This window comes from Hyperolius riggenbachi, chromosome 1 (assembly GCF_040937935.1).
Source record: "Hyperolius riggenbachi isolate aHypRig1 chromosome 1, aHypRig1.pri, whole genome shotgun sequence".
Lineage (NCBI taxonomy): Eukaryota > Metazoa > Chordata > Amphibia > Anura > Hyperoliidae > Hyperolius > Hyperolius riggenbachi.
Genome location: NC_090646.1, coordinates 991,711 through 1,015,561, shown reverse-complemented (window position 1 = coordinate 1,015,561; position 23,851 = coordinate 991,711). Strand labels below are relative to the sequence as shown.

The window sequence follows — 23,851 nt, the reverse complement described above, 5'->3', positions numbered from 1 at the left end:
GGAATTACAACCATAAAACACTTTCCTAGCAGAAAATGGATTCTGAGAGCAGGAAAGAGAAAGAGTCAATAGTATATAGATTTTAGCTCTGGCATACTTCAATGAATGTGTCATTGAGCAAAAACAATGAAGCAGTAAAAACTTAAAAAGTGGATTTAAATGGTCAGTATTTCCAATATGGCGATCATCAATTAATCGAATTGTATATGATCAAATAAAAATAAGCATAATTTCCCTTTCCTTAGGAACAGAACTTGAAGATCCGAGTGTATGATATAGAAGTGTATCAATGAGAATATTATTAAAATTGAGATATGATTTATAGACATTCAAATACACTTTCTAATAGAGAGGTACAGACTAACCAGCAAGCTCATGGTGACCCAGAACTCATTGGAGTGTGTAGGGGACTACAATGGTCCTAAAAGCCCCCTTACTAAGAAAGTTTGTTTTCTTAAAACAGAAAGAATTTGCGATAATTCAGGTTGGAGTGAGCTCGAGATGTCTCCCAGGCACCACTGCTGAATATATGCAAATTAACCATTCTACCCTTAGAAGCTAAACACACCTCCAGAACCGATGGAATGTAATGATGTGTCAGCTTGTTAAATTGTACAGAGCCATAATAATCCAACATGCATACAGACTGTTTCGGATTGTTTGATCCTCATCAGTGCATGGCATGGATTAATTTGGCTCTATGGAGTAGGGCTTGTAACACCGAGAGGTACAGACTAACCAGCAAGCTCTAATAGAAGTAGATGTTTTCAGCCCTGGCTGTCAGTAAAAAAACCCTGAACAAGACTGGTTGGAACTGACGGAGATAGAGGATCAAGCTCTATTGTTAAACGACCTAGGTTGCAGAATATCTTCTGCCTTGAATGCAAAATCTTGTTTGGAGGGGATTAGAAAAGAATGGACAGCCAATGTTATCTTGAAGTAAACTTTGCATGGAGCTGCAGTGGCCATTTTAGTGAAAATGTGCCTCGTCTTTAGGGGGTTTAACACTGTGATCCTCAAGTGGTTAATATAAAGATTGGGAATAAAGTTCATTCAAACACATTTTCAGTAGTAAAATACATATATTTACAGAGATCTGTACAGGAGTCCTGAAAGAGGGAACGAGGGACGAATGAGGAAGTAAGAGGGACAGGGTTCCCAAAGATAGACTTGTCTCCAAAACAGGGACAGTTGGGAGCTGTGAGGGAGAGCCATCTGAGAAAATCACAGCCTGAAGTGCTTGCTGCCTGTGCTGCAAGGGTTAACTGAGCCTGACAAATACTGTGGCTTATTCCCCAGAGCACATTACACTCCACAGGGCAAGGTGACCGCCTGTGTGTGTCTGGTAAATAGCAGACAAGCTTAGCGTGTTATGGAAGCCCCCTCTCTCCTGTGCTCCCCCCACCCAGCAGAAAGAGCAGACTACCTGCAGGAGAAGAAACCTTGTATCTCTCTTACCTTCCTGTCGCACCGCAGCGAGGCCACGTGGTGGAAGAGGAGAGGGAGGAGATGCCAGGCACTAGGGCGAGCAGTGATTGTATCTCTCTCACCTTCCTGTCGCACCGCTGCGAGGCCACGTGGTGGAAGAGGAGAGGGAGGAGATGCCAGGCACTAGGGCGAGCAGTGATTGTATCTCTCTCACCTTCCTGTCACACCGCTGCGAGACCACGTGGTGGAAGAGGAGAGGGAGGAGATGCCAGGCACTAGGGCGAGCAGTGATTGTATCTCTCTCACCTTCCTGTCGCACCGCTGCAAGGCCACGTGGTGGAAGAGGAGAGGGAGGAGATGCCAGGCACTAGGGCCAGCAGTGATTGTATCTCTCTCACCTTCCTGTCGCACCGCTGCGAGGCCACGTGGTGGAAGAGGAGAGGGAGGAGATGCCAGGCACTAGGGCGAGCAGTGATTGTATCTCTCTCACCTTCCTGTCGCACCGCTGCGAGACCACGTGGTGGAAGAGGAGAGGGAGGAGATGCCAGGCACTAGGGTGAGCAGTGATTGTATCTCTCTCACCTTCCTGTCGCACCGCTGCGAGACCACGTGGTGGAAGAGGAGAGGGAGGAGATGCCAGGCACTAGGGCGAGCAGTGATTGTATCTCTCTCACCTTCCTGTCACACCGCTGCGAGACCACATGGTGGAAGAGGAGAGGGAGGAGATGCCAGGCACTAGGGCGAGCAGTGATTGTATCTCTCTCACCATCCTGTCGCACCGCTGCGAGGCCACGTGGTGGAAGAGGAGAGGAAGGAGATGCCAGGCACGAGGGCGAGCAGTGATTGTATCTCTCTCACCTTCCTGTCGCACCGCTGCGAGACCACGTGGTGGAAGAGGAGAGGGAGGAGATGCCAGGCACTAGGGCGAGCAGTGATTGTATCTCTCTCACCTTCCTGTCACACCGCTGCGAGACCACGTGGTGGAAGAGGAGAGGGAGGAGATGCCAGGCACTAGGGCGAGCAGTGATTGTATCTCTCTCACCATCCTGTCACACCGCTGCGAGACCACGTGGTGGAAGAGGAGAGGGAGGAGATGCCAGGCACTAGGGCGAGCAGTGATTGTATCTCTCTCACCTTCCTGTCACACCGCTGCGAGACCACGTGGTGGAAGAGGAGAGGGAGGAGATGCCAGGCACTAGGGCGAGCAGTGATTGTATCTCTCTCACCTTCCTGTCGCACCGCTGCGAGACCACGTGGTGGAAGAGGAGAGGGAGGAGATGCCAGGCACTAGGGTGAGCAGTGATTGTATCTCTCTCACCTTCCTGTCGCACCGCTGCGAGACCACGTGGTGGAAGAGGAGAGGGAGGAGATGCCAGGCACTAGGGCGAGCAGTGATTGTATCTCTCTCACCTTCCTGTCACACCGCTGCGAGACCACGTGGTGGAAGAGGAGAGGGAGGAGATGCCAGGCACTAGGGCGAGCAGTGATTGTATCTCTCTCACCATCCTGTCGCACCGCTGCGAGGCCACGTGGTGGAAGAGGAGAGGGAGGAGATGCCAGGCACTAGGGCGAGCAGTGATTGTATCTCTCTCACCTTCCTGTCGCACCGCTGCGAGACCACGTGGTGGAAGAGGAGAGGGAGGAGATGCCAGGCACTAGGGCGAGCAGTGATTGTATCTCTCTCACCTTCCTGTCACACCGCTGCGAGACCACGTGGTGGAAGAGGAGAGGGAGGAGATGCCAGGCACTAGGGCGAGCAGTGATTGTATCTCTCTCACCTTCCTGTCACACCGCTGCGAGACCACGTGGTGGAAGAGGAGAGGGAGGAGATGCCAGGCACTAGGGCGAGCAGTGATTGTATCTCTCTCACCTTCCTGTCACACCGCTGCGAGACCACGTGGTGGAAGAGGAGAGGGAGGAGATGCCAGGCACTAGGGCGAGCAGTGATTGTATCTCTCTCACCATCCTGTCACACCGCTGCGAGACCACGTGGTGGAAGAGGAGAGGGAGGAGATGCCAGGCACTAGGGCGAGCAGTGATTGTATCTCTCTCACCTTCCTGTCACACCGCTGCGAGACCACGTGGTGGAAGAGGAGAGGGAGGAGATGCCAGGCACTAGGGCGAGCAGTGATTGTATCTCTCTCACCTTCCTGTCGCACCGCTGCGAGACCACGTGGTGGAAGAGGAGAGGGAGGAGATGCCAGGCACTAGGGTGAGCAGTGATTGTATCTCTCTCACCTTCCTGTCGCACCGCTGCGAGATTACGTGGTGGAAGAGGAGAGGGAGGAGATGCCAGGCAGTAGGGCGAGCAGTGATTGTATCTCTCTCACCTTCCTGTCACACCGCTGCGAGACCACGTGGTGGAAGAGGAGAGGGAGGAGATGCCAGGCACTAGGGCGAGCAGTGATTGTATCTCTCTCACCATCCTGTCGCACCGCTGCGAGGCCACGTGGTGGAAGAGGAGAGGGAGGAGATGCCAGGCACTAGGGCGAGCAGTGATTGTATCTCTCTCACCTTCCTGTCGCACCGCTGCGAGACCACGTGGTGGAAGAGGAGAGGGAGGAGATGCCAGGCACTAGGGCGAGCAGTGATTGTATCTCTCTCACCTTCCTGTCACACCGCTGCGAGACCACGTGGTGGAAGAGGAGAGGGAGGAGATGCCAGGCACTAGGGCGAGCAGTGATTGTATCTCTCTCACCATCCTGTCACACCGCTGCGAGACCACGTGGTGGAAGAGGAGAGGGAGGAGATGCCAGGCACTAGGGCGAGCAGTGATTGTATCTCTCTCACCTTCCTGTCACACCGCTGCGAGACCACGTGGTGGAAAAGGAGAGGGAGGAGATGCCAGGCACTAGGGCGAGCAGTTATTGAAGAATATTCAGCAACAAATGGCGAGCTGAGAGACGCAATCTTTTCATTGCTCTGTACACACACTGCTGCTCCATGCTCTGTACACATGCTGCTGCTCCATGCTCTGTACACACACTGCTGCTCCATGCTCTGTACACACGCTGCTGCTCCATGCTCTGTACACACGCTACTCAATGCTCTGTACACACTGCTGCTCCATGCTGGGTACACACACTGCTGCTCGATGCTCTGTACACACTGCTGCTCCATGCTCAGTACACACGCTGCTGCTCCATGCTCTGTACACACACTGCTGCTCCATGCTCTGTACACACACTGCTCAATGCTCTGTACACACGCTGCTGCTCCATACTCTGTACACACGCTGCTGCTCCATGCTCTGTACACACGCTGCTGCTCCATGCTCTGTACACACGCTGCTGCATGCACTGTACACAGCCTGCTGCATGCGCTGTACACACGCTGCTGCTCCATGCTCTGTACATACACTGCTGCTCTATGCTCTGTACACAGGTTGATGCTCCATGCTCTGTACACACGCTGCTGCTCCATGCTCTGTACACAGGCTGCTGCTCCATGCTCTGTACACACACTGCTGCTCCATGCTCTGTACACACGCTGCTGCTCCATGTTCTGTACACACGCTGCTGCTCCATGCTCTGTACACACGCTGCTGCTCCATGCTCTGTACACACGCTGCTGCTCCATGTTCTTTACACACGCTGCTGCTCCATGCTCTGTACACACGCTGCAGCTCCATGCTCTGTACACACGCTGCTGCTCCATGCTCTGTACACACGCTGCTGCTCCATGCTCTGTACACACGCTGCTGTTCCATGCTCTGTACACACGCTGCTGCTCCATGCTATGTACACACGCTGCTGCATGCGCTGTACACACGCTGCTGCTCCATGCTCTGTACACACGCTGCTGCTCCATGCTCTGTACACACGCTGCTGCTCCATGCTCTGTACACACGCTGCTGCTCCATGTTCTGTACACACGCTGCTGCTCCATGCTATGTACACACGCTGCTGCTCCATGCACTGTACACACGCTGCTGCTCCGTGCTCTGTACACACGCTGCTCCATGGTCTGTACACACGCTGCTGCTCCATGCTCTTTACACACGCTGCTGCTCCATGGTCGGTACACACACACTGCTGCTCCATGCTCTGTACACACTGCTGCTCCATGCTCTGTACACACACTGCTGCTCCATGCTCTGTAACCACACTGCTGCTCCATGCTCTGTACACACGCTGCTGCTCCATGCTCTGTACACACGCTGCTGCTCCATGCACTGTACACACGCTGCTGCTCCGTGCTCTGTACACACACTGCTCCATGGTCTGTACACACGCTGCTGCTCCATGCTCTTTACACACGCTGCTGCTCCATGGTCTGTACACACACACTGCTGCTCCATGCTCTGTACACACTGCTGCTCCATGCTCTGTACACACACTGCTGCTCCATGCTCTGTAACCACACTGCTGCTCCGTGCTCTGTACACACGCTGCTGCTCCATGCTCTGTACACCCGCTGCTGCTCCATGCTGTGCACACACACTGCTGCTCCATGCTCTGTACACACGCTGCTGCTCCATGCTCTGTACACACACTGCTGCTCCATGTTCTTTACACACGCTGCTGCTCCATGCTCTGTACACACGCTGCTGCTCCATGCTCTGTACACACACTGCTTCATGCTCTGTACACACGCTGCTGCTCCATGCTCTGTACACACGCTGCTGCTCCATGCTCTGTACACACGCTGCTGCTCCATGCTCTGTACACACGCTGCTGCTCCATGCTCTGTACACATGCTGCTGCTCCATGCTCCGTACACAGGCTGCTGCTCCATGCTCTGTACACACGCTGCTGCTCCATGCTCTGTACACACGCTGCTGCATGCGCTGTACACACACTGCTGCATGCTCTGTACACTCGCTGCTGCTCCATGCTCTGTACACACACTGCTGCTCCATGCTCTGTACACACGCTGCTGCTCCATGCTCTGTACACACACTGCTGCTCCATGCTCTGTACACACGCTGCTGCTCCATGCTCTGTACACACACTGCTGCTCCATGCTCTGTACACACACTGCTCAATGCTCTGTACACACGCTGCTGCTCCATACTCTGTACACACGCTGCTGCTCCATGCTCTGTACACACGCTGCTGCTCCATGCTCTGTACACACGCTGCTGCTCCATGCTCCGTACACAGGCTGCTGCTCCATGCTCTTTACACACGCTGCTGCTCCATGCTCTGTACACACGCTGCTGCATGCGCTGTACACACACTGCTGCATGCTCTGTACACACGCTGCTGCTCCATGCTCTGTACACACGTTGCTGCTCCATGCTCTGTACACACACTGCTGCTCCATGCTCTGTACACACGCTGCTGCTCCATGCTCTGTACACACACTGCTGCTCCATGCTCTGTACACACGCTGCTGCTCCATGCTCTGTACACACTGCTGCTCCATGCTCGGTACACACACTGCTGCTCCATGCCCTGTACACACTGCTGCTCCATGCCCTGTACACACGCTGCTGCTCCATGCTCTGTACACACACTGCTGCTCCATGCTCTGTACACACACTGCTCAATGCTCTGTACACACGCTGCTGCTCCATACTCTGTACACACGCTGTTGCTCCATGCTCTGTACACACGCTGCTGCATGCACTGTACACAGCCTGCTGCATGCGCTGTACACACGCTGCTGCTCCATGCTCTGTACATACACTGCTGCTCTATGCTCTGTACACAGGCTGCTGCTCCATGCTCTGTACACACGCTGCTGCTCCATGCTCTGTACACAGGCTGCTGCTCCATGCTTTGTTTACACACTGCTGCTCCATGCTCTGTACACACGCTGCTGCTCCATGTTCTGTACACACGCTGCTGCTCCATGCTCTGTACACACGCTGCTGCTCCATGCTCTGTACACACGCTGCTGCTCCATGTTCTTTACACACGCTGCTGCTCCATGCTCTGTACACACGCTGCTGCTCCATGCTCTGTACACACGCTGCTGCTCCATGCTCTGTACACACGCTGCTGTTCCATGCTCTGTACACACGCTGCTGCTTCATGCTATGTACACACGCTGCTGCATGCGCTGTACACACGCTGCTGCTCCGTGCTCTGTACACACGCTGCTGCTCCATGGTCTGTACACGCTGCTGCTCCATGCTCTTTACACACGCTGCTGCTCCATGGTCTGTACACACACACTGCTGCTCCATGCTCTGTACACACTGTTGCTCCATGCTCTGTACACACACTGCTGCTCCATGCTCTGTAACCACACTGCTGCTCCATGCTCTGTACACACGCTGCTGCTCCATGCTCTGTACACCCGCTGCTGCTCCATGCTGTGCACACACGCTGCTGCTCCATGCTCTGTACACTCGCTACTGCTCCATGCTCAGTACACAGGCTGCTGCTCCATGCCCTGTACACACGCTGCTGCTCCATGGTCTGTACACACGCTGCTGCTCCATGCTCTGTACACACGCTGCTGCTCCATGGTCTGCACACACACTGCTGCTCCATGCTCTGTACACACGCTGCTGCTCCATGCTCTGTACACACACTGCTGCTCCATGTTCTTTACACACACTGCTGCTCCATGCTCTGTACACACGCTGCTGCTCCATGCTCTGTACACGCGCTGCTTCATGCTCTGTACACACGCTGCTGCTCCATGCTCTGTACACACGCTGCTGCTCCATGCTCTGTACACACGCTGCTGCTCCATGCTCTGTACACACACTGCTCAATGCTCTGTACACACGCTGCTGCTCCATGCTCTGTACACACGCTGCTGCTCCATGCTCTGTACACACGCTGCTGCATGCGCTGTACACACGCTGCTGCATGCGCTGTACACACGCTGCTGCTCCATGCTCTGTACACACACTGCTGCTCCATGCTCTGTACACACGCTGCTGCTCCATGCTCTGTACACACGCTACTCAATGCTCTGTACACACACTGCTGCTCCATGCTCTGTACACACGCTGCTGCTCCATGTTCTTTACACACGCTGCTGCTCCATGCTCTGTACACACGCTGCTGCTCCATGCTCTGTACACACGCTGCTGCTCCATGCTCTGTACACACGCTGCTGTTCCATGCTCTGTACACACGCTGCTGCTTCATGCTATGTACACACGCTGCTGCATGCGCTGTACACACGCTGCTGCTCCATGCTCTGTACACACGCTGCTGCTCCATGCTCTGTACACACGCTGCTGCTCCATGCTCTGTACACACACTGCTGCTCCATGCTATGTACACACGCTGCTGCTCCATGCACTGTACACACGCTGCTGCTCCGTGCTCTGTACACACGCTGCTGCTCCATGGTCTGTACACGCTGCTGCTCCATGCTCTTTACACACGCTGCTGCTCCATGGTCTGTACACACACACTGCTGCTCCATGCTCTGTACACACCGTTGCTCCATGCTCTGTACACACACTGCTGCTCCATGCTCTGTAACCACACTGCTGCTCCATGCTCTGTACACACGCTGCTGCTACATGCTCTGTACACCCGCTGCTGCTCCATGCTGTGCACACACGCTGCTGCTCCATGCTCTGTACACTCGCTACTGCTCCATGCTCAGTACACAGGCTGCTGCTCCATGCCCTGTACACACGCTGCTGCTCCATGGTCTGTACACACGCTGCTGCTCCATGCTCTGTACACACGCTGCTGCTCCATGGTCTGCACACACACTGCTGCTCCATGCTCTGTACACACGCTGCTGCTCCATGCTCTGTACACACACTGCTGCTCCATGTTCTTTACACACACTGCTGCTCCATGCTCTGTACACACGCTGCTGCTCCATGCTCTGTACACACGCTGCTTCATGCTCTGTACACACGCTGCTGCTCCATGCTCTGTACACACGCTGCTGCTCCATGCTCTGTACACACGCTGCTGCTCCATGCTCTGTACACACGCTGCTGCTCCATGCTCTGTACACACGCTGCTGCTCCATGCTCTGTACACACGCTGCTGCTCCATGCTCTGTACACACGCTGCTGCTCCATGCTCTGTACACACGCTGCTGCATGCGCTGTACACACGCTGCTGCTCCATGCTCTGTACACACACTGCTGCTCCATGCTCTGTACACACGCTGCTGCTCCATGCTCTGTACACACGCTACTCAATGCTCTGTACACACACTGCTGCTCCATGCGCTGTACACACACTGCTGCTCCATGCTCTGTACACACACTGCTGCTCCATGCTCTGTACACACACTGCTCAATGCTCTGTACACACGCTGCTGCTCCATGCTCTGTACACATGCTGCTGCTCCATGCTCTGTACACACGCTGCTGCTCCATGCTCTGTACACACGCTGCTGCATGCACTGTACACAGCCTGCTGCATGCGCTGTACACACGCTGCTGCTCCATGCTCTGTACATACACTGGTGCTCTATGCTCTGTACACAGGCTGCTGCTCCATGCTCTGTACACACGCTGCTGCTCCATGCTCTGTACACAGGCTGCTGCTCCATGCTCTGTACACACACTGCTGCTCCATGCTCTGTACACACGCTGCTGCTCCATGCTCTGCACACACGCTGCTGCATGCGCTGTACACACGCTGCTGCTCCATGCTCTGTACACACACTGCTGCTCCATGCTCTGTACACACGCTGCTGCTCCATGCTCTGTACACACGCTACTCAATGCTCTGTACACACTGCTGCTCCATGCTCGGTACACACATTGCTGCTCCATGCCCTGTACACACACGCTGCTGCTCCATGCTCTGTACACACTGCTGCTCCATGCTCTGTACACACACTGCTGCTCCATGCTCTGTACACACGCTGCTGCTCCATGCTCTGTACACACGCTGCTGCTCCATGCTCTGTACACATGCTGATGCTCCATGCTCTGTACACACACTGCTGCTCCATGTTCTTTACACACGCTGCTGCTCCATGCTCTGTACACACGCTGCTGCTCCATGTTCTTTACACACGCTGCTGCTCCATGCTCTGTACACACGCTGCTGCTCCATGCTCTGTACACACGCTGCTGCTCCATACTCTGTACACACGCTGCTGCTCCATGCTATGTACACACGCTGCTGCATGCGCTGTACACATGCTGCTGCATGCGCTGTACACACGCTGCTGCTCCATGCTCTGTACACACACTGCTGCTCCATGCTCTGTACACACGCTGCTGCTCCATGCTCTGTACACACGCTACTCAATGCTTTGTACACACTGCTGCTCCATGCTCGGTACACACACTCCTGCTCCATGCCCTGTACACACACGCTGCTGCTCCATGCTCTGTACACACACTGCTGCTCCATGCTCTGTACACACACTGCTGCTCCATGCTCTGTACACACACTGCTGCTCCATGCTCTCTACACACACTGCTCAATGCTCTGTACACATGCTGCTGCTCCATGCTCTGTACACACGCTGCTGCTCAATGCTCTGTACACACGCTGCTGCTCCATGCTCTGCTCACACGCTGCTGCTCCATGCTCTGTACACACACGCTGCTGCTCCATGCTCTGTACACACGCTGCTGCTCCATGCTCTGTACACACGCTGCTGCTCCATGCTCTGTACACACACAGCTGCTCCATGCTCTGTACACACACTGCTGCTCCATGCTCTGTACACAAGCTGCTGTTCCATGCTCTGTACACATGCTGCTGCTCCATGCTCTGTACACACACGCTGCTGCTCCATGCTCTGTACACACGCAGCTGCTCCATGCTCTGTACACATGCTGCTGATCCATGCTCTGTACACAGGCTGCTGCTCCATGCTCTGTACACACGCTGCTGCTCCATGATCTGTACACACGCTGTTGCTCCATGCTCTGTACACACGCTGCTGCTCCATGCTCTGTACACACTCTGCTGCTCCATGCTCTGTACACACCCTGCTGCTCCATGCTCTGTACACAGGCTGCTGCTCCATGCTCTGTACACAGGCTGCTGCTCCATGCTCTGTTCACACGCTGCTGCTCCATGCTCTGTTCACACGCTGCTGCTCCATGCTCTGTACACATGCTGCTGCTCCATGCTCTGTACACAGGCTGCTTCTCCATGCTCTGTACACACGCTGCTGCTCCATGCTCTGTACACACGCTGCTGCTCCATGCTCTGTACACACGCTGCTGCTCCATGCTCTGTACACACAATGCTGCTCCATGCTCTGTACACACCCTGCTGCTCCATGCTCTGTTCACATGCTGCTGCTCCATGCTCTGTACACAGGCTGCTGCTCCATGCTCTGTTCACACGCTGCTGCTCCATGCTCTGTTCATACGCTGCTGCTCCATGCTCTGTACACACGCTGCTGCTCCATGCTCTGTACACACGCTGCTGCTCCATGCTCTGTACACACACTGCTGCTCCATGCATTGTACACACTCTGCTCCATTCTCTGTACACACGCTGCTGCTCCATGCTCTGTACACACGCTGCTGCTCCATGCTCTGTACACACGCTGCTGCTCCATGCTCTGTACACATGCAGCTGCTCCATGCTCTGTACACACCCTGCTGCTCCATGCTCTGTACACACGCTGCTGCTCCATGCTCTGTACACACCCTGCTACTCCATGCTCTGTACACATGCTGCTGCTCCATGCTCTGTACACAGGCTGCTGCTCCATGCTCTGTTCACATGCTGCTGCTCCATGCTCTGTTCACACGCTGCTGCTCCATGCTCTGTACACACGCTGCTGCTCCATGCTCTGTACACACGCTACTGCTCCATGCTCTGTACACACACTGCTGCTCCATGCATTGTACACACTCTGCTCCATGCTTTGTAACCACACTGCTGCTCCATGCTCTGTACACATGCTGCTGCTCCATGCTCTGTACACAGGCTGCTGCTCCATGCTCTGTTCACATGCTGCTGCTCCATGCTCTGTTCACACGCTGCTGCTCCATGCTCTGTACACAGGCTGCTGCTCCATGCTCTGTACACACGCTACTGCTCCATGCTCTGTACACACGCTGCTGCTCCATGCATTGTACACACTCTGCTCCATGCTTTGTAACCACACTGCTGCTGCATGCTCTGTACACATGCTGCTGCTCCATTCTCTGTACACACGCTGCCGCTCCATGCTCTGTACACACGCTGCTGCTCCATGCTCTGTACACATGCTGCCACTCCATGCTCTGTACACACGCTGCCGCTCCATGCTCTGTACACACGCTGCAGCTCCATGCTCTGTACACACTCTGCTGCTCCATGCTCTGTACACATGATGCTGGAGCGGGGCTGCAGGCTATTAACTGGCGCAGCATCTAATAGACGCCGCTACCAGTTCATTCAATAATACGGTGGCCAGAGTCCCGAGGCTGGGACGTCCCGCGGCTAAAAGCGGGACGTTTCTCGGGACCTCATGCAGCCTGGGACAGCGGACCCTGAAGGCAAGATGCGTCCCGGGTAAAGTGGGACGTATGGTCACCGTATTTAAAGGGACGGTCCAAGCTGACAAAAAAAACAAACTCCACTTACCTGGGGCTTCCTCCAGCCCCTGGCAGTCGATCTGTGCCCTCGCCGCAGCTCCTCTCACTCCCGGTGTCTTGTGCTGAAGAAGCCGACCTCGCCAGGTCGGCTTCCGGGTCGGCTTCATGTGCGCTCCACGGCGCGGTTCACGTGGTGAATGCGACGTCATCGGGTCTCTACTGCACAAGCGCAGAACTACTACTATTACTGCGCAGTAGAGACCCGATGATGTTGCATACACCACATGACCCCCCCACTGTGGAGCGTACATAAAGCAGACCCAGTTGCCGACCTGGAGAGGTCGGCTTCTTCAGCGGAGGACACCGGCAGTGAGAGGAGCTGCGGCGAGGGCATAGGACGACTGCCAGGGGCTGGAGGAAGCCCCAGGTAAGTGGAGTTTGTTTTTTTTGTACAGCTTGGATGTTTCCTTTAAGTGACGCTGCGTATTTATGCAAGATGTTTTGAATCAGGATGATGCCATTTATTGGCTAATTTAGAGATGAATAACAGTAAGCTTTCAGCTTTTGAGCCTTCGTCAGACTGAATCCTGTATGCTTACAAGACAGTTGTATACATCCAACATCAAAGGGGATACATGGTGATATGCTGCATTTTTGTTTGTTTGTCTTTATTGATGGCGAGGGGGCTTCATCCAACATTTTATTGGGCAGGCCTACTTAGACTGCTTTTAAGTTCATGTAAATTTGGCTCCACCCATTGCCACACCCACAATGAGACCTGGATGCAGCCGGCGCCACCATAGACTGTAATAGGAATAACCGCTATAGCGGCACACAGGGAGTAACATCGGCGCCGTCAGAAGACAGAGTTGAAGTTACTTATAAACAGGGGCGTTGCTAGGTTCCTAAGAGATCTTTTTGGGCACTTCAGCCATAAAATGAGTGTGGCCATGCACTGGAATGTGGGTCCCACATTCCAGTGCATGGCCACACTCATTTTATGGCTGAAGTGCCCAAAAAGATCTCTTAGGAACCTAGCAACGCCCCTGTTTATAAGTAACTTCAACTCTGTCTTCTGACGGCGCCGATGTTACTCCCTGTGTGCCGCTATAGCGGTTATTCCTATTACAGTCTATGGTGGCGCCGGCTGCATCCAGGTCTCCAGCACTGGATTGCCAGTGTTCTCCCTTGATGATCTGATACTACTAGATGTTGTATATATGAGAAGCACAAACTATTCTATAATTGAAGTCCAGCGCACATCTCCTATTAACACACACACAGTCCCAGTTTTGATTTCCTTGCCGTTTGCTTCAATCTTCTCAAGTTCCACCACCAGAAATCACCAATATAAAGCGCACTCACCAGATACAGAGTGACCACTATCAGACTGGTCAATCAGCGCTCATCTCCAGGTTACCCCAGCACTTCAGGTCCTGGTCCTGCTAGCGTTCAATCCGCATCCAAAATCACTTGCCCAGATTAGTAGTACCTCAAACAAGAGCCTCTCATAGTATAATACTGTTTTAAAACCACTGAAAATTGTATTAAATATTGCACTCACATGTCATCAAGTTGTAATCAAGGCACAGAGTTTTTTTTACCACGGGCTCTCCCCCGTTTGCCAAGCCGGGCTGGGTGATGTTCCTGCGTTCTGGCGTTCCAATCGCCGCTGTTTACTTCCCAGTGCGTCCAATTCCCCGCTCGACTAGTTTCGTCACTGCCTCGTGACTCATCAGGAGCATAGGGATTGGACGCCACACTGGGATATTTAAGTCCGCCGCTCCACCTCATTGGATACAGAACGCCAGAACGCAGGAACATCACCCAGCCCGGCTTGGCAAACGGGGGAGAGCCCGTGGTAAAAACCTCTGTGCCTTGATTACAACTTGATGACATGTGAGTGCCTCACCTCGGGGCTCTCCCCTCCAGCATTAATATCAGTCTCTGTGCAGTCGGCGGGCAGCGGCAGATATACATACCTTCCTGCGTTCTACCATGGATGTTCCTCGCTCCAGTGTCTAACACTACTTCCTGTATTTCCAGGAAGTAGTGTCAGACACTAGAGAGAGGTACATCTGTGGTGGAACGCAGGAAGGTATGTGTATCTGCCGCTGCCCGCCGACTGCACAGAGACTGATATAAATGCTGGAGGGGAGAGCCCGTCCCCCCTCCCCGCCGATGTGCAGCATGGCTTTCTCCTCATGCTTTCACCCCTCCAGCTCCCCAAAATGTCCCTGAGTGGGCCTCCCCCCGCAGGTGCAGGTGCTACAGCCCCTATTGTTATGCCTCTGTCCTCAGGTATAAAAAGTGGACCCAGCCTCTGATGGCCATTGTAAGTAGGCGGATGTTACTGGCACATGCCTTCCTCAGCCACTCCTGGCCTCGGGCGTGTCACTTCATGGGTAGCCACATGGCTTTCACACCACACACTCTATGGCTCATGCTATCAACCGTTTATGTATTAGATATTTCACAAGACTACTCGGCAACAACGACACCACAAGGCAAGTCATGTTTTCAGTGGTCCTCCTTGGGTTCCAGATAGTGGATGTTTTTAGCAGCAGATCTTCTCAATTCTATGGCTTTTTGCTTGACAGACATTTCTATCCTATGTGTAGTCCTTGATGAAGGGACCCTGCTGGTACTGAAACTTGGGCTATATCAGAATTTGGAGATATATTTTGTTTCTTCATTTATGTCATCTTTTTTGTGGCTTTAAATCTTTTGAAATAAGTGGTGAGGAGCTGAGAGACAATGACCACTTCATGTACCGTAGCTGCTCTAGGCTGCATTCTGGTAGGCTGGTCTGAGCCCCGCCTCCTTGTGGTCTGGACAAGCCTAGCCCCGCCCATAGTCTAAAACTGTGTATTGAAATACTTGTGATCATGTATTTAAGCTGTAGAAGCCTCATTCTACACAAAATGTAACACCTGAGCTCTCACTACTAATCTCTGAAACCTGCTACACACTAGCTGGTAGTGTTAATCACTTTTGAACGACGCTAATTGAAATATACATCAAACTAGTGAAACAAGTTGGCTGCAAACTGAATTGTAAGCCAACAGAGGCATGCAGAGCCCCATAGGGGCTAAATACATGCATTGAGTGCAAATCAGATGCAAATTATGTACTAATTCCTAATCTAAAAATGTGAATGCAGGTTGAAGCACATGAATGCAGCTAGCCAAATGGTATACTTACATTAATTTTGTACAGCAGGAGAGATTGGCAGTGCTTTCAGACAGAGGCTGTACCCGAATTAGCTATTTGCAAAGATGTGCAGAGCTCCACAATATGCACAAAATTACACAACATGCATTCAAAACAGGTACAGCAAAGGAGGGCATTAGCTTCAGTATAAATAAAATGTGCACAAATTATTCCCTACTAGATTTTCCCATGGCGTTGACGGCCCTCGGGGGTGGGAAGACCTACTTCTAGTCTAACAATAAAAACATAATTTTTTTTTTAACCTAGTGCTGCTTAGTGTTGGGCGAACAGTGTTCGCCACTGTTCGGGTTCTGCAGAACATCACCCTGTTCGGGTGATGTTCGAGTTCGGCCAAACACCTCATGGTGTTCGGCCTTTTTAGTTCGGGTTCGCCCGAACAGCTCAATGCCCATCCGAACAGGCCGAACAGGGCCCCTGTTCGGCCGAACAGGGCCCTGTTCGGCCGAATACTGCCCCCCTATGGGGTCGCAGGCATAAGGGGGGAGCATGCCCCGGTCGCGGGGGGGGGGGGGGGGTCGGAAATTCCCCCCACCCCCTCCGCTAGCGCTCCCCCCTCTGCCCGCTTCCCCATACAAAAATTTTCCGTAAAGTTCAATAGTACCTTCAGTGGCTGGCTGGCACTGTGGTGTGAGTGAGTAGGAGGAGTCCGAGTAGGATGCGTTGAGGCCGGGCAGCGGGCGGTTCAGCGGTAGTACCCTTGTGGTACTTCCGCCCTTTCTCTGACCTCACGTCCTCTGCATACGAGGGTACGCGTCATCACGTAGAGGACGTGAGGTCAGAGAAAGGGCGGAAGTACCACAAGGGTACTACCGCTGAACCGCCCGCTGCCCGGCCTCAACGCATCCTACTCGGACTCCTCCTATTCACTCACACCACAGTGCCAGCCAGCCACTGAAGGTACTATTGAACTTTACGGAAAATTTTTGTATGGGGAAGCGGGCAGAGGGGGAAGCGCTAGCGGAGGGGGTGGGGGGAATTTCCGACCACCCCCGCGACCGGGGCATGCTCCCCCCTTATGCCTGCGACCCCATAGGGCCCCCAAAAGCGGGATGTTCGGGGGAGTTCGGGGTTCGGGCCGAACATGCCGAACATCTGGCCCATGTTCGGCGAACGGACCCGAACCCGAACATCCAGGTGTTCGCCCAACACTAGTGCTGCTTAGTGTTGGGCGAACAGTGTTCGCCACTGTTCGGGTTCTGCAGAACATCACCCTGTTCGGGTGATGTTCGAGCTCGGCCGAACACCTGATGGTGTTCGGCCTTTTTAGTTCGGGTTCGCCCGAACTACTAAATGCCCGCCGAACAGGGCCCCATAAAAAAAGTTTGATGAAAGTTAAATAGTACCGGTGGCAGGCAGTGGAGTGAGTGAGGAGGAGGAGTCTGACTAGGAGAGTGACGCGTTGAGGCCGGGCAGCGGACGGTTCAGCGGTAGTACCCTTGTGGTACTTCCGCCCTTTCTCTGACCTCACGTCCTCTGCATACGAGGGTACGCGTCATCACGTAGAGGACGTGAGGTCAGAGAAAGGGCGGAAGTACCACAAGGGTACTACCGCTGAACCGCCCGCTGCCCGGCCTCAACGCATCCTACTCGGACTCCTCCTATTCACTCACACCACAGTGCCAGCCAGCCACTGAAGGTACTATTGAACTTTACGGAAAATTTTTGTATGGGGAAGCGGGCAGAGGGGGGAGCGCTAGCGGAGGGGGTGGGGGGAATTTCCGACCACCCCCGCGACCGGGGCATGCTCCCCCCTTATGCCTGCGACCCCATAGGGCCCCCAAAAGCGGGATGTTCGGGGGAGTTCGGGGTTCGGGCCGAACATGCCGAACATCTGGCCCATGTTCGGCGAACGGACCCGAACCCGAACATCCAGGTGTTCGCCCAACACTAGTGCTGCTTAGTGTTGGGCGAACAGTGTTCGCCACTGTTCGGGTTCTGCAGAACATCACCCTGTTCGGGTGATGTTCGAGCTCGGCCGAACACCTGATGGTGTTCGGCCTTTTTAGTTCGGGTTCGCCCGAACTACTAAATGCCCGCCGAACAGGGCCCCATAAAAAAAGTTTGATGAAAGTTAAATAGTACCGGTGGCAGGCAGTGGAGTGAGTGAGGAGGAGGAGTCTGACTAGGAGAGTGACGCGTTGAGGCCGGGCAGCGGACGGTTCAGCGGTAGTACCCTTGTGGTACTTCCGCCCTTTCTCTGACCTCACGTCCTCTGCATACGAGGGTACGCGTCATCACGTAGAGGACGTGAGGTCAGAGAAAGGGCGGAAGTACCACAAGGGTACTACCGCTGAACCGTCCGCTGCCCGGCCTCAACGCGTCACTCTCCTAGTCGGACTCCTCCTCCTCACTCACTCCACTGCCAGCCACCGGTACTATTTAACTTTCATCAAACTTTTTTTATGGGGAAGCAGGCAGAGGGGGGAGCGCTAGCGGAGGGGGTGGGGGGAATTTCCGACCCCCCCCCCCCCCGCGATCGGGGCATGCTCCCCCCTTATGCCTGCGACCCCATAGGGCCCCCAAAAGCGGCATGTTCGGGGGAGTTCGGCCCGAACATGCCGAACATCTGGCCCATGTTCGGCCGAACGGACCCGAACCCGAACATCCAGGTGTTCGCCCAACACTAGTGCTGCTAATCATAAATGGTATACACATTTCTTCAAGTAGACATCAAACAAGTGACAGCGCTCCAGGCTGCAAACTGAAATGTAAGCCAACAGAGGCATGCAGAGCTTTACAGGGGCTAAATACTGTACAAAATTAATATACTATTGACCCATAAACAAACATACTGTCATTAAGTTACATTAGTTATATTAATTAAAATAGGTAATATAATCTCGTACCCACCCTGTTTTAAAAGAACAGGCAAATGTTTATGATTTCATGAGGGCAGCCATCTTTTTGGCTGATAGGAAGTGACAGGGAGCATGAGACACAGTTCCAGCTGTCCTGTGTCCTGATCACCCCTCCCAGCTGTGCGCTAGGCTTCAAATCTCAATTTCTAAAAAAAAAAAAAAAAAAAAAAAAAAAATTTGCACCACAACAGCAGAAGGAGAACAACATCAGGAATCCCATCATGCTTTGCACAGCATCACAGAAAAATTTTCGGGCAGTTTTCTTCTGTGCAGCTAAAAATGAGGCTTGGGTAAGAAAAACAAAGATCTGATCTGAACTGTTAAACAAACACCACGCCTTTTCAGTGCTGCTGAGTAGATCTTTAGTCTGGAGGTTCACTTTAAAGGACGACTGTAGGAAGAGGGCTATGGAGGTTGACATATTTATTTCCTTATAAGCAATACCAGTTGCCTGGCAGCCCTGCTGATCCTCTGCCTCTAATACTTTCGGCCATAGCCCCTGAACAAGCATGCAGCAGATCAGATGTTTCCGACATTATTGTCAGATCTGACAAGATTAGCTGCATACTTGTTCCTGGTGTTATTTAGACACTACTGTAGCCAAATAGACCAGCAGGGCTGCCAGGAAACTGGTATTGTTTAACAGGAACTAAATATGGCAGCCTCCATATACCTCTCACTTCAGTTGTCCTTTAACTGAGGGTGGAGCATATATTTGTTTATAAACTTACAGGCGCACTGTGCAGTCACATAGCAGTAATTACACCCCTGTTATGTATAATTAATGTGTGCATAGTGTGGTAAGTATTGGAAATCGCTGTGCAATATGCTTAGTGATAGGGATTTGCAATGCAAGTGAGCATCCGGCCACATTCAGTAACAGCGTTTCTACCACATAAGATAAAGTAACTGTACGCAGTCATCATACATCATACATTAATAATCCACCACCATAGTTTCCAACTGTCCCTTTTTCCTCCTCATGTGTCCCTCTTTCAGGACTTTGTCCCTCTTTCTATGTAAATATATATATTTCTCTACTAAAATGTGTTTGATTGACTCTAAACTTTATTCCCATCCTATTAAATTGATATATTACTAAATTTAAAATGTTAATATGAGGGAAAATGCACCAGGATAGAAAGGACCAGTGTGGTTTGAATTATAAAACAACATATTTTTCCTATGAAATCTTTATGGTATGCATGAATAGGGGCGTGGTGGGGCATGATCAGGGGTGTGGCTTAAGTGTCCCTCTTTCTCATCTCAAAAAGTTGGGAGGTATGCACCACCAAAGATCTCCAACAGGTCCAAACTCACCAGATGGATGGACTTATACAGGAGTCTCTCAGCAGCTTGAGAGGATATGGCACCTCTCCTGCCTCCCTGGCTCCTCCATAATCTTTTAGCTCAATCTGGAGGATTCTGGGACCTCATGTGAGACCAGGAGGATTCTTCAAGCAATAACAACAAGATCCAAGAGCCAGAAACTAGCCAGGCAAAAGGACATGATAGAACAGTGATGGCTAACCTTGGCACTCCAGCTGTGAAAAAACTACAAATCCCATCATGCCTCTACCTCCACCAATTATTATGCTTAGAGCTGTCAGAGTATTGCAATGCCTCATGGGACTTGTAGTTCCACCACAGCTGGAGTGTCATGGTTAGCCATCACTGTGATAGAACCACTTTGTGGTGAATCCAAAATCACCAGCATGAAGCCACTGGGAAGGGCTTGCAAACCTTGCTGGCTGGGGAGTGGCAGATTGTTTGGCCAATGAGCATTCAGAGTATACAGGGGTGCTGTGCAAGGAGGTGGGTGGGATATCTCCCACTTGTAGAAGGGGAGAATTTACGAGCATTGAGGGGGTTTGCACATTTGGAAGTCCTCCCCAGTGGCTTTGTGTTGGTGATCTTGGATTCATCACAAGGTGGTTATATCATGTCCAGTGGCGTAGCTAAGGAGCTGTGGGCCCTGATGCAAGTTTTACAATGGGGCCCACCAAGCACTGTATACATAACAATTGATAACAATTGATACGGCGCACCAAAACCTGCCAATGGCAACTACAGTGTCAGAGGTGCAAGAAGGGGATGGGGAGCAGTTTGTTAATGATTACCACTATTCAAAGTATCTATAGAAGTTATTATTATGAGCACAGGACCAATAGAGAGCTAATACTGTAGTTGAGGGAGGGCCCTTTGGGGCCCCTCTGGCCCAAGGGCCCTGATGCGGTGGCTACCTCTGCAACCCCTATTGCTACGCCCCTGATCATGTCCTTTTGCTTAGCCAAGTTTCTGGCTCTTGGATCTGGTTGTTATTGCTTGAAGAATCCTCCTGGTCTCACATGAGGTCCCAGAATCCTCCAGATTGAGCTGGAAAGTTTGAGGAGCCAGAGAAGCAGGAGGGGAGCCATGTCTTCTCAACGCTCTGATAGACTCTTCTAATATCCATCTGGTCAGTTTGGACCAGTTGGAGGTTTTGGTGGTGGATTATCGGTGTGTGAACATTACTGATCACTGACACTTATCTTTTTTGGTGGCAGTGTTGTTGAATAAAAGTTCTACACCCAGCCTGAGGCAATTCATACTGAATAAGTGGAAGCAGCCCAGAGCCGTATTCTGAGATTGGGGCATTGCGTGTTGTAAGACTGACTGGTTTATTTCTATGTGTGCTTCCAGGACCAGAGGATGTCTAATTTCCACATCCGCCTCTACAAGGACTCAGATTATAAGGTGGCGCGAGACCTGTTTGCAGGAGGAACAGATGAACATTCTGGAAAGACCTTCCGCCATGCTCTCTCTCTTCCTCATGTGTGGCTTCTGCTGTTGGCTGTATTTGTGGTTTCCCTTAAAGTCTCTGGATCCTTCATCTTCTCCATGGTGGTAGTGCTCAGTGGGGTGGCAGCTCTGTGGCTCTTGGTTAGGTACATCTACATAAGCTACATCTCTGAAGGCCTGGCCACTGACTTCCTGGATATTCGGAAATACTACTTGGAGCAGGACAACCACTGCTTCTGGGTGGCGGAGTCTGATGGGGAGGTTGCGGGCATAGTGTGTACAGCTCCTCTGTCACCCCCCATTAGTGGTAATTATTTGGAGCTCAGGAGACTCTCTGTTCCTGTCAAACACAGAGGGAAGGGGATCGCCAAGGCCTTGTGCCGCGTAGTCATAGATTTTGCCCGAAAGCAGGGCTGTGACGGCGTGTTTCTATACACCTCCATCTTCCAAATGCCCGCTGTGAGGTTATACCTAAACATTGGCTTCAAAATGACGGACATCACTTACGCCCCAGTCCCCTTCAAGAAATTCTTTGATTTCAGGCGGTTCAATTTCCAGTATAAGATTTCCCGTGACAAATAAGAAGAGTAAGCCGATGAGATGTAAGGTTTAAATCACGTGATGTGTGGTGATGACTAGGCATGTCAATGGCATGCAAATAATTCTGAGCAGAGGCGGGATTATGCAAATGTCAGTAAATGTATGCCGCTTGAAGATGGACCAATGAAATTCTATCTCGGCGGGATTCCATTGGTCCAGTTTCAAGCTGAATATATTTGCATCTCATTGACCATCCCTAGTGATGAGTAAATACGAACAAATATGCAAATTTCAATGCAATTATATTGGGGATTTGTGGGGGATGAACTAAGCAAACATCCAAGTAGATTCAGAATGCAGTACATTACCGTATTTTGCGGACTATAAGACGCTCCGGACTATAAGACGCACCTAGATATAGAGGGCAAAAACCAGGAAAAAATAAATACTAAATCTTGGTGCATCCATGGTCCAGGAGTCTCCTATAGACCTTTAACCTCCCCCTAAGATGTTTCTATCTAAGTTATACTGGCCAGCTACACTAACGACTTCTGCCCCCACCAACTACACTAACAACTGATACCTCACCCCCAGTTACACTATACTTCACTAACCACTGATGTACCCCCCACCCAGCTACACTACACTACACTACACAAACCCCTGTCACCTCCCCCCGCCCCCAACATAGATACACTAATTAACCATTACTATTAAACTGAGAGCTCACCCATAAGGATGAGGTTCGTGGCAGCAGAGTTATCCGGCGGTGTTCCAGCATAGCAGCAGCTGCTGCAATGATCTGTATGCCGGTGTCCATTGTCTTGTCCCCCGAGCAGCAGCAGTGGGATCAGCGTGTACAACTCCATGGGTGGCATAGCAGCAGCGTGATCCGTGATAACTCCCCGGGAGGCATGGCAGTAGGTGCTAATAAGATGGACAATGGACACCGGCATACAGATCATTGCAGCAGCTGCTGCTATGCTGGAACACCGCCGGATAGCTGTTCAGCTGCTGACACAGTGCCCGCCCGGACAGGTAAATTGTTACATTTGGACTATAAGACGCAGTAACTTTTTCTCCCCATTTTTGGGGGAGAAAATGTCCGTCTTATAGTCTGAAAAATACGGTAACCGGCAGCAGTTGGTCAATTAGCCAAATGTCTAAGTGTTGGCGCACACTAGAGCTAATCAGGGGCATGTTGTCAGTACCGCACAGAGCGATGTACAGTGGTGAGTTGGGTAATGAGCAGGTTATCAGAGGAGAAGCATTGGGCAGAGTACTTATGCCAGAGCTGAAATAAAGATTGAGCATCAGTGGTGGTCGTAGTGGAGTTATGCTTAGAGCTGTCAGAGTATTGCAATGCCTCATGGGACTTGTAGTTCCACCACAGCTGGAGTGCCAAGGTTAGCCATCACTGCTATATACCATATGTCATTAATGGTCCTGGGCATGTAGTATACCATTATCGCCAGTCTGTGCATCTGTAGTGATTGCATGCGACCACTAGGAGGCGCACAGCTTGGGAACCCCAGTGCTGTACAGATGCATTGCTAGCAAGTTGTACTCTGCTGAATTTAGAGGTTAATAGTACAGCCGCCATACATGTCAGGGTGCAGTGTAG

At 52.2% G+C, this 23,851-nt stretch overlaps 1 protein-coding gene across 1 annotated transcript in view; it reads left to right on the top strand.

Moving 5' to 3' along the window:
- LOC137544814 (probable N-acetyltransferase CML1) overlaps positions 1 to 23,851 on the top strand; it is a 46,626-nt gene extending 22,775 nt beyond the window's left edge. The window contains exon 2 of the mRNA XM_068265905.1: positions 21,589 to 23,851. Within this exon, the coding sequence (XP_068122006.1) occupies positions 21,598 to 22,269 (672 nt within the window). The 5' untranslated portion in view covers positions 21,589 to 21,597 and the 3' untranslated portion in view covers positions 22,270 to 23,851. The remainder of the gene's footprint in view (positions 1 to 21,588) is intronic.